Raw genomic sequence first — 20,227 nt, 5'->3', positions numbered from 1 at the left:
TTGATAAAAAGTTTTAAAATATTGGAAGAAAAGGTTAGTTATCTGTACCCGTTCAGTAATCATCTGTTGTTGGTACACTATCTCCTTACAATATGAAAGGCCAGTCGAACAAGCAGTTTGCCTGTTCAATTTCCATATCTATAGAATTTATATTTATAATATCGATAAGATCTCATTGTTTTCTTATGGATTTTTATATTTAAAGCTACTCTAGCAGCCAAAAGATTTTCCCTGTTAATTTGATTTCTGGTAAGTGGCCATTGCCTCTTACATTTGTCAATTTGGGCCTGTAAACACACTATTTCTCTAATCGCATCCTTCCATTTACAAGCAACAAATGCTATTGTCTCTCTCCTAAGCACCATTTTAGCAGTTTCCCAGAGCAAAACAGAATCAGAAACATGTTCTGCATTATCTTCTACAAAGTATTTCTAGATATTAACTATGTGCTGCTTATAGGCCTCAACCTAATACAAATAATTTGGAAATCACTAATTTTTTATGGACGGTCCAATTGGAAAACCTTGGAGAGCGCCATGGTCAGACAGTACAGGAAGTCCAATCTTTGCTCTGGAAAACAGAGGCAACCAGCAGGCAATCTAGTTGGGACATTGAGGGATGTGCACAGGCATACATGCGTATAGTTCTAATCTAGCTGATGCAAAATTCTCCAGGAATCCACCAGATCTAACGCCTTGCAGAAATGACTCAGCCCATGAACTGACCTGTGATCCCCAGGAGTTACAGTACCCATGCAGTCCATTTGCAGATCCAAAACAGAATTAAAGTCGCCAACCACCATCAGTGGCAAATGCAAATATGGAAGTTTCATTATCTGTTGAAAATATGACATATAGTAAACTAATTTGGAGCATAGACCGCCAGTAAAACCAGTTCAGTACCTTGAACATCAAAGTGTACCAAAATATACCTGCCAGATGCATCATGCTCAACCTTGTGAATAGTATAAGGAAGAAATTTACTATACAAGATAACCATGCCCGCACTATGCAAAGTACCCAAAGAGTAAAAAACCTCCTTCACCCAGCTGCTATACAGTTTCTGATGTTCAGTGTCTGATAAATGGGTTTATTGAAGGCAAGCTATATGAACCTTTAACTTATTTTTAAGGTGAAGGATCCCATATCCTGAGGATTATAATAAGAATATAGTAAAAAACAAACCTGGAAATCCTCTGCCCAGCCCTCAAGGGATCTCCCACTCCATACCAATCATAGGAAGATCGAAAAAAACAAACAAACAGCTCTCCCTCAAAAGTGCCAATAGATGCAAATACTACCACCCAACCCCCTTCCCCCATCCCCCTCCTTAGACCCATCACTAAGGCCTCACCTAATTACCAACCCGTAACCCACTCCACCCCTAGAACTACCCTATCTTTTCCGTTCTGTATCCCAATGAACACCTACACTCCCCACTCTGCCAACACCCCATTCAGTAAAAACTAAATACAGCTTGGTGAACTAAAAGATGTTCCCCACTAAATTCCATCAGTATGTATGAAAACAGCCCGCACCAACAGTTAGTACAACCAGCACCCCCCCCCCCCCCCCTTAATAGTCTAAACCAGGATACTACCACCGTTACAAAAACAACATGAGTGAGTTGGCAAAAAAAACAATGCTGAAGAACAGGTCTAAAATAGAACTGAAGCAGAGAGTCCAGTAAGACCTCACGTTAAGAACAGTGCAAATGCATGGAAACAAAGGCAGCCACACAAAGGCAACATAGGCTTTGCTGCCCCCAATGCATTTAGGTTTCAGATGAGGCCATGCACGTGGGATCCTGGGCATCCAAAGTAGTCAAAAAGGATCTGGCATCAGTGACTGAGTCGAAAAAGCGAGATTGGCCATGTCATGCTCTGCTAGAGTGGGCGAGGGGTGAGCCCTTGTACCGGCCTCCAGGGGAAGGTGGCAATCGACAGACCAAATCTTCACCTGTACCAATCACTTTTCCCTGAGGATTGAGACCTCAGGTTCAAGTGACCGGTAGGACTTATAAGTTTGGGGGGGGGGGGGGGGGCTTGAAGAGCAAAGACAGATGGAAGGTTGGCAGGAAACTAGGAGATTCTGGATCTGGTTCTTGCTAGACAGCAGGCAAGCAGTATTGTGGTGTGGTCCATGTCTTGGCAGGCAATGTCTAGGTCCAATCCGGGGCTGGCGGCTGACAGACAATGTCGAGGTCCAGTCTGGGTCTTGGCAGGCGGCTGGCAGGCAGTGTCAAGGTCCAATCCGGGTATTAGCTGGCAGGCAGTGTCGAGGTCCAGTCCGGGTCTTGGCAGGCGGCTGGCAGGCAATGTCGAGCTCCAATCCGGGTCTTGGCAGGCAGCTGGCAATGTCAAGGTCGAGGTCAAGTCCGGGTCTTGGCAGGCAATGTCAAGGTCCGGTCAGGGTCTTGCAGACAGGCAGGGTCAGCACCAGGAAATCAGAGTCGAGACGCAGAAAGGAAACACACAGGGAGCATTGGAAGTCTTCACGCTTGAAGCGTCTTGCAGATGGTGAGGCTGGAATATCATGGTGAGGCATGCGTCTGACATCAGCATCTCCCTGACGCACAAGTGACATCACTTCCGCCCTTGCATGATGCAGCTGGAGGGTGAAGCCGTTCCTCCCGCCAGTGCATGCACATTCCAAGGTGCACCCACGAATACCACCTGCCTTCTCCATCCAGCACTGCTGTTCCTAGCGCTGAAAGTTACCAGCCCGACACTGAGGATGCGGATGCGATGTAAGCAGCCGTGACAGGCCATCCATGATCACTCTCAGGCACGCTGGATATAGCAGTGCATTCCCTGTGCCTGCTCTTCTTCCTCTATCCCAGATCATGTCTACTCATCATGGCACATGCTCTCTGAGTTCCTCCTACCCTTAAGCGTGTTTCTACTCCTCTCTCACACAGCTCGGCTTGATTTCTAGTCCCATCTGCCAGCCTCTTACCTTTAGAGCTGCTTTCTGCCACTTCCAGCCCTTTACAGCAGCATTCTTTCCCCCTTCCAATATCCCCCTTCAAATCACTTCACCCTTTCCTAGACTCTCTTCCTCTCCCCACAGCTTCCAAAATCTTTTCCCCTTTCAGTTGCTTTCTGTCACCTCCAACTCATCACAACAGTATTATCTCCCCACAGCTAAACTCCCAGTCTTTGTCCCCATTACCCAACCTCTCTTCCCCTTAAAGCTGCTTTCTGCCAATTCCAGCCTGTCACAGCAGAATTCTCTCTCTCTCCCTACCAGTAACCTCTTTCAAACCCCTTCCTGGCCCCAGTACTTCCTCCCCCCTCTCTCTCTTTACTTCTAATTGTATTACTTTGGCAGCACGTGTAAAATTGTCATGCCAATAAAGTTATTTGATTCATCTTTTTTTTTCTTTGCGGGTGTCTACCTGCTGCTCTTCTTCCCATTGGTAGCTGCTAGGCTGAACCACCTCCCCTCCTCCCCCTTAAGACAATCAGCTAGACATATCCAGCCAATAGGCTGCAGCAGATCCCTCTTTCTCGTCCAGTGATCCAGTCCATTGATCAGCCAGCCAGGAGTAGGCTCCAAAGGAGGAGGGAGCGGTAGCTGGGATACAGAAGCAGTTCATGTTTTCTCCTGCTGCTCTGCAGCATGGAGCTTTTTTCTATAAATTTAATAAAGTACTACTACTACTTATCATTTCTAAAGCACATTATAAAATATTGGAGGGGGTGTGCCTAGACACCCACAGAGCTGGTTCCTATTCTTCCCAGCTTGATTACTTGATTTTTTGCATGTGGAACGCTGCCTCTTCTGTGAAAGCTAGTTTGCACGGCAATCAATGCACTTTGAGTGCACCCTGTCATTGCTTTGTTTACCTTGTGTTGCCGTTTGCTAAGGGAACAAGACTTCTGATGAAGGCACACTAGCCAAAATACGGCCAAGTCGAGTCTTCCAGCAATAGGCTCGAGATTGATTAGCAATAAAAATTTACACTTTACAAGCTTGGTTTCCTCATTCTTGATCACCTTACTCATTTTTCTTGTTGCTGTGCATGTTTGTGAGGATTGGACTTTTCTCCTTTTTTCACTTGCTTTATAATATATTTAAAACACGGCCATAAGACTCCTATTTCCGGTTATATTACAAGACCATGTCACTCCTCTGTTGTTGCAGCAGCACTGACTGCCTGTACAATATCAAATTCAATTCAGGATCCTCACGATAACAGGTAAGTAGGATGGGTTACGATCCTTGAGTACCTTATTTTATTACAGAGGTAGGCAACCACAGTCCTCAAGGGCCACAATCCAGTCAGGTTTTCAAGATTTCCTCAATGAACATGCATGAGATCTATGCATACAATGGAAGCAGTACATGCAAATCAATCTCATGCATATTCATTGTGGAAATCTTGACAGCCTGACTGGATTTTGGTTTTCAAGGACCTTGGTTGCTCACCCCTGATTTATTATTTCAACATATACCCCATCAAGGGCATTGCAATCACTAAATGATGGCCACTTACATATACCCTCCATTTGAATTGCTCACTTGGACTCAACCAGATAGCAAGCATTTTTCTGTGCTCCCCTTTGCTTTAGAATTAAATGCAACTAACTTTGTGTATAGAAAACTCATTCCTCAAATTTTAAATGACCCTGAAATCTTACCTATTTCAACAGGCCTTTAATGTTTACTGGTAGCGGTTGCAGGTAGTCCTTGAGCAGGCTGCCAATTAGAACGTAAGAATAGCCGTACTGGGTCACACCAGTGGTCCATCTAGCCCAGTATCCTGTTTGTAACAGTAGCCAATACAGGTCACAAGTACCTGGCAGAAACCCATGTAGTAGCAACATTCCATGCTACATGATTGCTGAGTTTAATTATCAAAACTTTAGGGGATCCTAATTGGCCAGAAATTGAATTGATGGGGATTCAAGGCTGAAGATTTACCCAGGAAACCTAATATCCTTGCACTGGCTCTGGAGTGAATCTATTTTGGGTACTATTATGGGTGGCTGAGAATGAGGAATTGGTTGCCATTGAGCAGGTTTTAGATGTGTTCCAAGAAGTGCATCCTGTAATGACTAAAGGAAAACGTTGATGATGTGCAGGGAGATGGATGGGTATGTTTTCTGTAATTTCTCTGTAAATATAGATCCTGCAAAGCTATCTCTTATATTATCACTGAGGGATGATCTGTCCCTTTGTTTACTATTGGGAGTAAAGTATGTGACCCTTTAGCTGCTAGTGAGAAGAGTTATCCTGCCTCCAGTCCTCAGTTGGTAGGACAAAATGTGAGACTCTGCAGGATATAGAAAGTGTCTTACTCCAGTGGGGAGTTCTTGCATATTCATCTGACATGGATTGCCATCATGGGAAAAATGTTAAGGAAATGCCTCCAAAGTCATTATGATACCAGCCCATACAAGAAGTTTGTGTTTATTTTAAAAACTGGTAATCCACTTCAAATATCAATCGTCTACTTGAGGTGGCGTTCTGTTCTTAACATGTTGTGCTTTTTAATGATGAAAACTGCACTATTATATTCTTATGAAGAGACGTATATTAAATAAACTGTAAACCATATCTAATGCATATCCAGGTTCTAAAGTGCTTCACTGTTTACCCAGACCATGTTTTATATATTCTGTAGTAACTTTGCTGTTTTCTGACAGGTGAATACAACTGTCCCATTGTTGGGCCGCTCAGGCTTGTTGGGTGAGTTGAGGAATAATTTCTTCACCGATGTGGCATGTGGAAGGGGAAAGAAGTCTGACAGCACTTTCTGCATAACTTCTTCTGGCCTCCTGTGTGAATTCAATGACAAGAGGCTGCTGGATAAGTGGGTAGAGCTGAGGGTGAGTTCTATGTCTCTCTTTATATTAAGATAAAACTTTGCAGTAAATCTGTTGGCTGTAAACCATGGCATTTACAGCCTCAGTAATGTGGGTTTTCTAAAAAAAATGTTTCTGTGGAATTTTTTTTTCTTGGCATAAAGCATTATATATATATATTTTTTTAAAGAAAATGTTGCTGTTCAGGATTTATAGATACGTGATCTGATTTGGCATGTCATTTGACCTACATACTTCATTAAATTATAGGTATAGAGATATTAAATAAGAACATAACCATTGACATACTGGGACAGACTGAAGGTCTGTCAAGCCCAGTATCATTTTTCCAACAGTGGCCAGTCCAGGTCCAAGTACCTGGCAAGATCCCAAAAGAGTAAAGCAGATTTTTTGCTGCTTATCCTAGAAATAGTGCATTTTCCCAAGTCTATCTTAATAATGGCTTATTTGCTTTTCTTTTAGGAAATGGTTCAAACCTTTTTTTTTTTAATCCTACTAAGCTAACTGCTTTTACCACAATCATTTTCTATGCTACATCTCAGTGTTTTTCAAGTAGCCAAATAGATGAACTAAAACACTGAATTTTCCCCCAATTAAATAGACACTTAAGACAATGTTTGCTAAAGTTCAGTAAGATTTTCCAATTACCACAGTTAATAGCCAAATTAGTGCACTGTGAATACAAAGCTGCCATATTAATTGTTGGCTTTCTCAATCATTTGCCATTCCATTAATGCAGAGAACAAGGAGTTGCTTACCTGTAACAGGAAATCTCCATAGACAGCAGGGAAGTACAGCCATGCACACAGATGACATCATCTGATGAAAGCATGTTTTCAGGGTATTCTTCAAAGCTTTGTGTTGTTTAAAAATCCTCTGTCCTGCACATAGCAGCATAGGTTTTGGTAAACAAGGAGGTTAGAGTAGGGAAATTATGGTTTCATTCCCCTGCTATTTATGGAGAACCCTCACCCCCTCCCCGAATCGTCTATATTAATTTGGATATGATAGGAAATGGTTGAAAAGTGTAGAGCAAACTGTGGTCTTTGTTCCTTTAGTCCTCTTCAGCAGGAAATGGGACATTTTCTGTTGTCCTGATTTGTGAGTAGAACTATTTCAGGATAGTCCAATTTCTTATACAGACTTTGTGATTGATCAAGGGATCACTTGTGAGAATCTAGTCATTATTCAATTTGTCTGTGACCTGGTTGAAATTGCTGGATAGATAATTGGCCTGCGTGGTTGCTTTTAGAATACATCCTATATTGATTTCTTCCATGCATAGCAAGAATGATCCTGAACCACCACCTTTGTTGATGTTTTGAATAAGAATGATCCCTTCTGAGATCCATTGTTTGAACATCTGAAGGGTGTGAAAGATTGTCTACAAATCTAGCTGACAGATATGCACTCTTTTCTTTGCATATCCATAATCCGTGAGTGCATAAGTAAGGAATGTGTGTTACCTAACCAAATGTGGATGCATCCGTGATGAGAAGGATATGGTGGTGAGGCTTCTGAGAGGTTGCACCAAAGAAAGAAGTGTCTTATCACTGATATTATTTTGATCTTCTGCAAAGTGGTTGGCGATATTGATTCCAGTGAAACTTGTTGACATTGCAAAGGCCTCGTGTAATATCACCAGTGGAACTATGTAAACTAAAGAAGCCATGAAGCCTGGGATTTTTAGAATTTCATAAGCCATGACTAAATTGTCCATGTAGCTTTGATAACATAACATATATGTATTTGTGCATGTTGTGTCTTCTGGTAGAAGAGCCAGTTAAGGTACAAGTTTGGCACCCCAGTTTCCTTATCCACTAGACTGGTTCCAAACCAATGGGTTATTTCTGTCAACCAGCAGATGGAGACAGAGAAAAAGATGGCTTGTAAGTTCTGCTCTATATACAGACACTGTGGAGCCTCTACTCATCACCATTTATCTGTCTCCAGCAGTTGATGACAGACAGACCATTTGATGGCATTCTGGATTGATATGTTGCTGCTCCAGGGCCCAGCTGGAGAACTGGGTGCTCAGCAGAGACTCTCCAATCAGGGGGAAATCCAGTGTCCAGCTGGGGTAGCTGCACTCTTAGAGATACCTAGAGAGAGTTTAGTCCCCCCCACCCCTTTCACTGCCAGATGGACCTAAAGTCCCCCTTCTTTGTTTTCTCTTCTCCTGAAAAAAAGAAGGGTGGGAGGAGAGGGTAATTCTCAGAAGTCCAGATGTCTATGGAGGAATCTCCCTGGTAAGCACCATGTCCAGGGGGAGGGGAAGAAGTGTCACTATGTGTAAGGCCTAAGTAACATAGTAAATGTCTGCAGATAAAAACCTGCACGGTCCATCCAGTCTGCCCAGCAAGGTGGCCAGTTGAATCTTCCACTCTGCACAGGTTCCATTTCATTATGATTAAACACTGATACATTTAATCTCTATCCCTGCCAAATTTGGGACACAAGACCGTAAGTCTTCTCGGCACCAGTCCTACTTTCCAAGTACTGGCGTTGCTATTGAAGCCAACTCCAGCCTTGATCCTGATCTGTTTTTGCTATTTACAGGACCCAGACCATAGAAGCCTGCCCGATATTGGTCTTATTTCCCAGTCTCTGGGGGACAGTGAGGGGAGCCTAAACTAACATCTCAGCCCACTTCTGAGGGAGCATTGTGACAGAAGGCAGAGTATTCTGTGGCCATGTTTCATCTGGAAAGACTACATTAATACAGCACAAAGTGGATATGAAAGCCCTGTTGGAGTGCACTGAGTGGCAAGTGCTGCTCCTGCTGCAGCAGTTTGAATCATTGCGACTCCTGCCATAGTGGGATCACAAGAAAGCAAAAGCAGAAGCATGATCAGAGGCAGTGGAGGGGCTGCTGGCTTTTGTGGCTGAAAAATCCAATACTTCCATACAGGGCCAGGGCCATGAGGAACTAGCTGAAAGCATAGGAAAGGCAGCCATTTTTAGGAGCTGCTGCTTCAGTCACTGAGGTCATTTCTTACCCCACCTCTTCTGAGGAACCAAGGGAAATCAATGATGGAGACTTCTTTGTTGCTAAAAGGTTCATCCAGGGGCTTAGTGGCTCTTTTGGGGAACCCCAGGGCTGAGGGATGCCTTTTCCACCAGATATGTCTTGATCCTTCATAAGGAGTCGAGAGGGGACTGGGAGACTACATCAATGGTCTTGCCACTAGAATTAGCATGTTAGAGTTCTGCCTCTGTTGGCAGCAGAGAGGCCTCTGTGGTAGATCTCCTAGAAGATGAATTATCTGTGGAGGAAGGTAATGACCCTCTAGAAGTCTGTCTTTTCATGGGGAAGAATTTTTGACCATTATTACTCAGTTGTTAAAGGCTTTGAGTATTTCTGAAGCTCCAGAACAGGAAACAGGTTCCATGGAGACTCCACCCTAGAAGGTACCTGGTGGCTCCTCTACTTCAGAAACACATAGCAAACCATTACATCAAAGAGATGGGTATTCAGGATAATAAATATGGACATACATTTTTATCAATTTCCAAACCCCAAGAGACTAGTGATAATAAGAAAAACCTCCACAACCATTTTTCAACCGTTTCTATGAGTAAATGCTGTTGATGACGTACCACCTCATGAAAAAGGTCAAGGCTTCTATTAAAAATATGAAGGCAATGCAATCCCTTACTTGGTGACATGAGACACTCCTGCGGCTAGTCTCTGGGTCAGTAGGGACATGGGTAAATTGTACCTTTCAGTCTCTGGGTCAATAGGAACATGGGTAAATTGTACCTTTTGGTTCAGGAAGAAAAGGAAAAGTTGAAGCAGCCAAAGGTGAATGTCATTAGCTCATGAGGCCTTCCGTTTCCTATGATGGCCAGGCCCTCTTTCAGGTATGGTCAGTGGCTCACATTCAGGCTGAACATCTGAGCAGACACCCAGGGAAATGGGAGTTAATTGGAAGAGGTCTTCTCTCTCATCAGGTGTCACTGGAGTACCCCCATCATAGATTTAATGGCCACAGAGAGAAATGCAAAGGTTCCTCTCGTCTTCTTTTTTTTTTTAATTCATTTCCAATATAATTAAACAAAGAAAAATTTTACAAAGAATAAATGCATAATATCACGTCATTACTAAGGAAAACCATCCAAAGGTATCCTTTAAATATTCTATAATTAAAGCCCACATACGAGGGAGACCAAGAAAGGAATATCTAGGAGAAGATAGATATATATGAAATAACGAAAGAAAAAATGTGACCCAAGCACTTTAATTAATAGACCCGCTGTAGAGATGTAACTTACTCATGGGGTTAAGAGGTCACTACCCCTTTTTCCTCAAGAAAGAACTGCAATTGAGATGATTAAAAAAAAATACATATTTCATATTATTTAAGGAAATCCTACATTTACATGGGTAACGCAGCTGAAAAGTTGTACCAAGTGCCAAAACTTTAGAACAATAAGATAAAAAATTCTTCCTGCGTATCTGAGTCTAATGAGAAACATCTGGAAAAATAGATATTTTCCAATCCAAATAATTACAGTCCTTAAGTCTAAAGAAAAGTTGTGGCAACACTTCCTTGTCCTGCAGAAATACAAATGAAATCGCAGATGTCTCCAAAATGTTAATTAAATTGAAACTGTCTGAAGAAATATCAGCATGTCCAAGTTTTTCCAAAGAGTCTAGTTCGCTTTTTAGATGAAACAGGAACAAAGTAAATCCTATTCAAAGGAGGTAGAGCAGATTCTTGATATCCAAACAATTCTTTTAGAAATTTATCCTTAGATGTAGCTGTTAAAATCAGAGGAAAATTCAAACTTTTATTATAATTTTCAAAATTCTCTATCCTTCGATATAATATCTTATTCTGCAGTACAAAGTTTGTGTGGATTTCACCTGTTGAACTTGAGTTTCCAAGACCTTCACCTCCCCTTTCAGTACCGCATCACTCTTTTCCAAAGCCTGAAGCCTGAATTCAGGTTTGGACACGGCAGGCAGGATTTTAGAAGTCAAAGAATAGAAGGCCTCCTGGGCTTGCATTATGGCCTCAAGTGTGATTTCCGCTGGTTTAGCCAGGGACGGCTGGATCAACTCCATTGCCAGTTTCTCCAGATGCTCCCCACCAGCATCTCACCCAAAGGTGCTGCCCAAGATGACACTGAATCAGGGGACGCTTCGGCCTTTGATCCACTCGCTGCTGACACTAACGAAGACCCTTTTGCTGACCCAGAAGCACCCGGCTCTGATTCCATCCTGGGATGTGGGGGAGTGGCCGGACCTAATGGGCTGAGCGAAACCTCACTCCCGAATCTCACACTCCCAGCCAGTTCCCCTGAAAGTGCACTGGTATACGCGGTAATCTCTGTCTAAAGAAGAGACAGGAACACCACCCACTGTGTGTGTTGGGTGGAAGGCTTTCCATGGCATTTTGCCATACTAAGTTCAGGAAACATGGAGAGACCTCACTCGCGTATTCACATCTAGGGTTTCTCTCTCCTTTTGTCTGTGGAAGGAATGAGTGTTGGTGGGCCTGGATGTCCTACTCCAAGTCTGACCAAGATTGGGGTTTCTATATGTATTTTTTCTTATGTTTCTGGGTTGAGTGTTGCATAAGATAGTCTTTCATTGTGCTTTGTTCATCCCTAGTAGGACCAGATTGGTCCAGAATGTCATGGTACTAGTCTAATGCATCTCAACATGGGAGAAGGCACCCTAGTTCAGGCACCAGTGACTATAGATGACCTGTTCTTTTTTTTGTCTTATGGTTTAGCCATTGAAAGGTTATGTCTGAGATGCCAAGGCTACATAGAGAACGTGGTTATGACTTTCTGCAGGCGTGAAAGAGGGCAACCTCATTGGCCTATGCCTTACTGGAGAGTTTTTGAAGCTTGGTGTTCAGAAAGTGTGTATTCCCTTTTCAAGCTTCATTCATATGCATTCTATCCTTTTTTGCAGAAAGAGCCAGTTAGTTCTTTGAAGGTTCAGGTGGTGGCGCTAACGAGATTCAAGGGTCAGCTAAGGGGGGTACGCTTGGCTTTCCATCCTGATGTGGTCCATTTCCTGAAAGGAGTTGCTCCCCTTAGATTTTCTAGCATAGAACCTAAATCTATTGCTTCAAGCTGTGGGCCATTTGCCCTTTGAGCTATTGGAGAAGGCAACCCTGAAGCAAAAATTTCATGGATCAGAAATTTTTCTTCAGGAAGCTTGCCAGGTGCCCTTGACCTGGATTGGCTGCTGTCATGGACAGGATGCTGGGCTCGATGGACCCTTGGTCTTTTCCCAGTGTGGCATTACTTATGTACTTATGTGTAGATTTCAGGAATTAAATGAAATCATATTTATTGTCCAGGAACTTTGCCTCAGTAAGTGTGAGTGTCATGAAAGTTAGAATCTGGGATATCTACCCTCATGTGTGAGATGGCCGCCTGGGTGATGATACAATTTTCTCAGGTTTTGTCTCAATCTGTGAGACGGGGTCCATATTCTCTATGGAAGCCCTTCCTGGAATTATACCCAATGTGATTGTTGAGAACTTACTCCATATTTGTTTCCTCAGTCTGCTTAGCTAGAAGAAGAGTGATGGTGGGGGGAAGGGGCTCCTTGTTAATAGAAAACACCAGGGGCATATTGTAACTATACTTTGAGAGCTTCTTGAAGGTTATGTTGTGTTTAGTTCTGTTCATTCTTTGCTTACTGGTTTGTACTTGGTATGTATCTCATGCTGTTTCTGGTGTCAATAAAGATGAGAAAAAAAATAATCTGGGATATGAAATGTCTTCATAGATTCAATAATGTCATCCACAGTTGAGTTAGTATCTGATACTAATAAAGGGGGTGATCACATCCGTGATGCTATGTGTTAATCTCACAAGAGAAGACTGCCTGCTGGGTAAAGAAAGGAAAATTGTGCTACCAGGAGTCCAAACTCTGTGGTACAAGAAAATATGGTGTGCTGCGGCTGCAGCCGTGGTATAAAGATCCAGACTGAACCCTGATAAAAATATAAATGAAAGTTTTGGGAACAGGGAGGAGAGGGAGAGAAGGAGGAAGATAAGGAGGTAGAAGAGTGGGGGAGGAAAGAGGAGGGGGAAAAACAGTGAGAGCATCCTTTTAACACACATCCCAGTGGTTCCCAAACCTGATCCTGGAGGCACCCCAGCCAGTCAGGTTTTCAGAATATCCAAAATGCATGCAAATCTGTCTCCTGAATATTCATTGTGGATATCCTGAACCCTGACTGGCTGGGGTGCCTCCAGTACCAGGGTTGTGAACCACTGACATATCCATTTCTCACCATGCCACAGCATGCTATGTACGCACCTAACATCCCAAGCCTTCCCCCCCCCCAATGACATACTACTCCCCCTGTTAGATATTTTCACACACACATAGTGGCACAGTCCCCATAGCACCACACTCCATTTGTCAGTCATACATACAGATAAATACCTGCTCTCTCTACAGAGACGCTACTCAGATATACACAATTCATATATACTGCCAGTCACAACACACCTAGCATGTACATCTATCTCCAGTCCCTCATCCTCTATTGACACATAGTTTAACTTGTCTTTCACCACCAAATCCTCCATCCAGACATGCCTGATTCTGTGATTGAAGGGGAAATGCACCATTGTGTCTCAGTGTAAGTGTGCACTTATCAAATTGTTTTATTCTGCTGTACCCACTTAGAAAAAATATTTTTTACTATGCTGTAATATTTATCCTTCCACCTCTGTGGGTGCAAGAGCTGAGCTTTTGTAAACAGATTTATTTAGTGAAATTATTTAATAAAATGGTTTTGCCTTCCTTGAATCATTAGGTAAATTTGCAATAAAAGTAAAACATGATAGCCCTTTCTGTTAAAAATTAGAGCAATGGTTCCCAAACTATAGACTGGGACACCGAATGGGGTCAAATTATCAGAAGATTGGGGGTGGGGGGTGGGGAGGGGTCACAGGGCCTTCACTGTGACCTATGCCTAGAAGTGGCAGTCAGCATGTGGGCCTGTGAGTCAGTGAATGTTCACAAGTCCTTTTCCCTCATCATGTGTGGGCTTCCTACTAGACTGCAAACCCAAGTACAGTTCTGAAGTCTGTCAGAGTATACTGACATGCAAGGTCCTGTGCTGACTGCTGCTACTGTGGCTATGCATATACGCATAAAATTATGGAAGGAGGAAGAGGACTGAAAGTCTTCTATTTTGTTTTCATAGTCATCTGGGATCACATAAATTTTTTTAAGTGATAAAATGGCGGTCACATGGGATATAAATGTGGGAAGCACTGAATTAGAGGTGTATTCCTTCTTCAGTGAAATTTCTCTTACCTTATTTTTTTGTTTCTTTGCTATCCAATCTTTGCTCAGAACATAGACAACTGTGCAGTAAGTTGACAGATATCCTGTAACGTTTCCATCTTCTCACTGGAAGCTGCCCATCCTTCATGCTTGACATAACCTCATGTTTGTTTTGAATTACAGCACTTTGCCCTTTACACCTGGACTAAACTCCATAGTTCTCGGTGGTCTTTTTTCAACTTCTAATTTTAGTGCATTTGCATGTGTTTAGAATGGCATCATGTCTGTGCTGACAATATGTCTTATCATTTAGACGTGTGTGTGTGTGTTTTGAGGGGAGAGAAAGGAATATACTATGTTTGCTGCCACTCTTGCATTTATCTGAGCCAGCTGGATGATACCCCTTGTTCAGATTTCTTACTGGAGCCCCACTGTTTTCACTGTCTTGGGAATGTGGAGAAAAATTGTGGCTGGGTAAATCTGCAAATAAAAGTATGGGGATGAGGAAGAGACTGTAGGTGTTGTTCTGTCAGAACCACCCCTCCCACCCCCCAATCCATAGTATTTCTAGCTTCCCTCCCCGTCCCCTAGAGTCTCATTCCATTTCAGCCTTTGAATGTATATTAGCTGTTATAATTACATGTTTCAAAAAACTACAGCTGGTGATTACCTTCCAATTTCTCTGTGTCCTCTGCAGACAGCAGTTGCAAACTGTATCTTTGTGAACCAGGACTACATCTTCTGTGGCTGTGCAGATGGCATCGTACGTATCTTCAACCCAGCCAACCTACATTTTCTCAGCACTATGCCTAAACCACACCATCTGGGCATGGATATTGCCACTGTTACTGAAGCCAGGTAGGAAGAAGTCCTAGCACCGCTTAATCATTCCAAAGCATTCACCTGAAAATTTCAAGGACATAATTAACAAATCATTTGTTGATTATTTCTTGTATTCTGCAGACTGGTTGCATAGCGGATATTTGTACATATGGAAGGGAGGTGAAGTGAGGACAGGGCATTTCTGTTCGATCAGTGAGGTTTGTTACTGTGCAGACTATGAATTATATATTCTCTGAGGACGGGTAGGATACCGTGTCCTCACAGATGGGATGTGGTCATCTGTGGAAGGGTGGGTAAAAGCTTTCTGCTGCTTCAGATAACTTCATGTGCCATACTTCCTGCCCTGCGTTGCCATGCTGGCTCACCTTGGTTCCTATTTTTCTGTGGAACCAAGAGGATGTGCATCTCATAATAGTTATTCAGTTTACATTTTTTTTTTTTGCCTCTTTGTCATCTCAGTGACACGTGCACAGGCCTTCATCCTCTTTAATTCTCAAGGTTTTTTTGGCTGTTGAAGTTTGTGTTTTTCTGCAATTGCCGTTGTCCCTTTTTTTGTGCTTGGCATTTCAGTCAGGCCTTTTGATTTTGAAAATTGACTCATTTAAGAGCATAAGAATTGCCATACAGGTTAGACTGAAGGTCCATCTAGACCAGTATCCTGCTTCCAGTAGTAGTCAATCCAGGTCACTGGTACCTGGCAGAATCCCAAAGAACAGCAAGATTCCATACTGCTGACTCCAGGGATAAGTAGTGGCTTTCACTGTGTCTACCTTAATAGCAGTTTACGGACTTTTCCTCCAGGAAATTGTCCAAACCTTTTTTAAACTCAGATATGCCAACTGCTTTTACCACATCCTCCAACTATTTAGTGAGTGAAAAAATATTTCCTCCTGTTTGTTTTAAAAGTAGTAGTATGTGACTTCTTGTGTCCCCTAATCTTTCTACTTTTTGAAAGAGTAAACAATCAATTCACATTTACCCTCAGGATTTTGTAGATCTCTGTCATATTACCTCTCAGCTGACTCTTCTCCAAGCTGAACAGCCTTGACCTCATATGAGAGGAGTCCAATTCCCGTAATCATTTTGGTTGCCCTTCATGTACTTTTTCTAATGCTGATATATCTTTCTGGAGGTGCTGCAACCAGAATTGCATATCATACTCAAGGTGAGTTGAGCTGACAAGAGAGGTTTGGTTAGTTTGTCCTTTAGAATCTTTTTGAGGTTTAAAATCAAATCATCCCTAGTACCTGTTTTCTTGAGACTGTGTTCTTGCAAGAGAAAAAGGTGTAAAACCAACGAGGGCTTGTTGCAATCAAAAACCCCTTAGCAGCACCTCCCATGTTTTCCTTTATTGTTGAAGGCAACATGCATCTAAGGAGCTCCATGTGTGAGGGCTTGCACAGTTGACACTTGAAGCTGTAAAAAAATTATGAGGACTTGAATTCTGCAGTCCACGGGTAGCACCTGTTGAGGATGAATAACATGGTTATATCATTCCAAACTAGACACTGAGATTGAAATCTTTAAAAAAAAATGTTGAAACTAAGTAAAATGTCTTTCCAGAGAGCATGGTTTGTTTGGATTGCAATTTATGATTGGATTGAGAATAGTGAAAAAATCAAATAATCAGTAATTTTAAATCCCAACTTTAGCAAATCTAATTGTGGAATGTAATACAAAAAAGAATGCTCCCTACACACACATAGAAAAAGTTTTGCCTTTTGTAATCATAATCCAAAAAGTGGTCTATATCTGCTTCAGATGTTGCAAAGAGTTCTCATTTTCTTAGCATAAGTATTTCTCACTGCTGGTTCCATTGTCTGCCCTAGACTGACTTGATTTTTACCAGAGGTTGTACTCTTTCAGTGCTCAAAAACCCTGGTTCACTGGGGAGAAGCATAATCCCAGAAAGTGAATACCTGGGTCATAGTCCTATAACATTTTTAAACTGCTGATTTCTGTCTAAAAGTGGGTTGTTTATTTATTACATTTGTATCCCACATTTTCCCGCATAGCAGTAGGCTCAATGTGGCTTACAGGTTCCGGAGAGGAGAGTACCAACACCAGGAATATATACAGAGTGGAAAATAGAGTAACAGTAGGTGCAAGGAAGCTGATAAGTTTCCGGAAAAGAGAATACAACTCTGGGATGAATATATAGTAGCATATAGAGAGAAGTAATCCCAGTGAGACTGATAAGTCTCCAGGGATGGGATTACAGCTTCTAGTGAGCAATACAGAGTAGGATAAGGGTAGAAGTACGCTTAATTATAACTGGAGCAAAATTTGTACAGTTTGAAGTAATAAGATTATGTGGAAGGGGTATTGTTCATTTCTTAGTTCGATAGATGTGATGCATTGTTCATGAATTAGTTTGGGTCTGCTGAGTAGGCTTTCTGGAAGAGGTGAGTCTTGAGGACCTTTCGGAATTTTAGATGGGTGTTCACAGTTCTAATGTTTCTAGGTAATGCGTACCAGAGCTGGGTGCAAATGTAGGAAAAGCTGGATCCATATGTTGATTTGTATTTTAGTCCTTTACAGTTTGGGTAATGCAGGTTTAGAAACATTCTTGATGATTCGATGATGTTTCTAGTTGGTAAGTCGATAAGTTCGGTCATGTAGGTTGGTGCCAGACCATGGATTATTTTGTGGACTGGAGTGCAAATTTTTAAGGCTATTCGTTCCTTGATTGGTAGCCAGTACAGAATTTGGTGTAGGGGTTTAGCACTTTCAAATCTTGTCTTTCCGAAAATGAGTCTAGCTGCCATGTTCTGCGTGGTCTGGAATTTCCTTACGATCTGTTCTTTGCATCCCGCATATACGGCGTTACAGTAGTCAACATGTGATAGTACCATTGTTTGAATTATGTTATGGAAAGTTTCCCTTGGAAAGAATTGTTTGATACGTTTGAGCTTCCACATTGCATGGAACATTTTCTTTGTGGTGGCAGAGGCTTGGCTCTCCAGGGTTAGGTTGGTGTCAATAGTAATTCCAAGGATCTTCAGTTTGTCCGATATTGGGAGAGTATGTTCTGGGGTTTTTATGGATGAAGGGAGGTTTGTTTTGTGGTGAGAAGAGAGAATAAGGCAGTGAGTTTTTTTTTCCTTGTTCAGTTTGAGTTTGAATGCCGATGCCCAGGCATCCATTAAGCTTAAACTAGTCTTTATTGCAACAGTGATTTCTGTTGATTAGAGTTGAACGATATGTAATGGTGACATCATCCGCATACAGAAAAAGGATTAAGATTTTGCTTTTATAGGGCACTGAGCAAGGGGGATCATCATCAGATTAAATAATATGGGTGAGAGAGGTGAACCCTGGGGTACTCCATGATGAGTGATCTCGCAGTTAGGATACCCTTGTTCTATTTAAGTATATTCCCTCCTATGCCTATCTTGTCAAGTATTCTTAATAGTATATAGTGGTCAGTGCTTTTTTGTAGGAAAAAAAGGTGCTGGTACTAATCGTGGGCGGGGTCACCACATATGGCTCCGCCCCTATTATAGCCACACCCACATTAGTCACACACCTTATACCAGCCATGCGCATATAAACAGACATCATTGAAATATTAGTATAGGAGAAAAAAAACGTGATTTTTTTTTCATTATAAATAATTTCTGTAAGCTGTTACAGCTCCAGTATACCCAGTGCAAAATAAGACAGCAGATGTAAATTCTCAAATTGGACATATTCCAGACACTAAAATGAAAATAAATGATTTTTTTCTACTTTTGTTGTCTGGTGACTTGTTTTTCTGATCATGCTGGCCCAGTACTGATTCTGCTGCTATCCGTCCTATTAACTCCATTTCCAGGCTTCCTTCCATTTATTTCTTTACTTTCCACCTTCTTCTTCATTTCTTGCTCTACATCCGTAAGTAAAAGCTGGGTCCTCGCCGCAGTCTTGACTGTCCAGGGATCCAGCTTCTGCCTATTTTCTTCATCCATGTGCAGTTTTTCTTCTCTCTTCCTTTTCCCTCATCTCATCTACTTCCTCACTCTTCCCTCCCCTCCATCCATGTCCATCATTTCTTCTCTCTCCCTTCCCTCTCCTCCATCCACCCATGTCCAGCAGCTCTCCTCTCCCCTGCCTTCCCCTCCATCCCCCATGTATAGCAAACCCTCCTCTCCCCCCCTGCCCTCCCCTCCATCTACCTTCCCAGCATTTCTTTTCTCTCCCTTCCCTCTCCTCCATCCACCCCATGTCCAGCAACCCTGCCCTCTCCCTCCATCCACCCATGTCCAGCAACCCCTGCCCTCTCCTCCATCCACCCATGTCCAGCAACCCTGCCCTCTCCTCCCTGCCCTCTCCATCCACCCATGTCCACTGACTCTGTTCTCTCCCCAGCCCCCACTACCCAGCGATTCTCCTCACTCTCCTGCCATCCCTCCTCCAGCCACCCAGGTTGTCCAGTGGATTCTTCGGGGCAGGCAGGAAAATACCCAGTCTTTCCTGCCCACTGCCGGCGCTGACTCTCCCCCGGCGCTACTGCATTGCTCTTCAAAGTGGCTGCCGAGACTTACAAGGGCAGCCTCCAAGACTTCAGCAGAAGTCTCGCAAGGCCGCCGCTGGGAAGTCTAGGCAGCCATTTTAAAGAGCAATCCGGCAGTGGGGGAGGGTCAGCGCCGGCAGAGGGCAGGCAAGACTAGGGATCTTTCCTGCCTGCCCCGAAGAATCCACTGGACAACCTGGGTGGTTGCCTTCTTCAGGTATGACTGGGACCCTGTAGCTCGGGGGAGGGAGGGAGGAGAGGCGGCTTGCCTGAAGAACAACCGGCTCTTGCGAGCTGGTGCAAGCTGGCTCCAGCACACCACCGGACCTCACAAATAAGGTGCCTGTACGCCATACCGGTGCGTACCGGCACAAAAAAAGCACTGATAGTGGTCAGTCACATCGAATGCACTTGACAAGTCGAATTGCAAGAGGAGTATGTTTTTACTTAATGCGATTTCCTTTTTGAACTTGGCTAGGAGAGTTACCAGAACAGTTTCCGTACTGTGGAGAGATCTGATGCCCGATTGTGATTCATGAAGGATTGAGAAATTGTCGATGTATTCAGTAAGTTGTTTAGCTACAATGCTTTCCATCAGTTTGGTTGTAAGTGGGATGGATGCCACAGGTCGGTAGTTGGTGATATCGTTAGTTTTCTTTTTGGTGTCTTTTGATAATGGTGTGAGTAGTATATTACCTTTGTCTTTGGGGAATATGCCATGCTGGAACAAGAAGTTGAGGTGGGAGGTAAGTTCAGTGATGAATCGAGCGGGGAGGGGGGG

At 42.9% G+C, this 20,227-nt stretch overlaps 1 protein-coding gene across 2 annotated transcripts in view; it reads left to right on the top strand.

Moving 5' to 3' along the window:
- MAPKBP1 (mitogen-activated protein kinase binding protein 1) overlaps nt 1-20,227 on the top strand; it is a 386,986-nt gene that overhangs the window by 230,455 nt on the left and 136,304 nt on the right. For both annotated transcript variants that reach the window (XM_030215489.1, XM_030215488.1), the window contains exons 8-9: nt 5,654-5,836; nt 14,806-14,966. In XM_030215489.1, coding sequence (XP_030071349.1) covers nt 5,654-5,836; nt 14,806-14,966 — 344 coding nt within the window. The remainder of the gene's footprint in view (nt 1-5,653; nt 5,837-14,805; nt 14,967-20,227) is intronic.

The sequence above is a fragment of the Microcaecilia unicolor genome, chromosome 9 (assembly GCF_901765095.1).
Source record: "Microcaecilia unicolor chromosome 9, aMicUni1.1, whole genome shotgun sequence".
Taxonomy (NCBI): Eukaryota; Metazoa; Chordata; class Amphibia; order Gymnophiona; family Siphonopidae; genus Microcaecilia; species Microcaecilia unicolor.
Note: the sequence above shows the minus strand (reverse complement) of the source record. Positions and strands in the feature narration are given on the sequence as shown.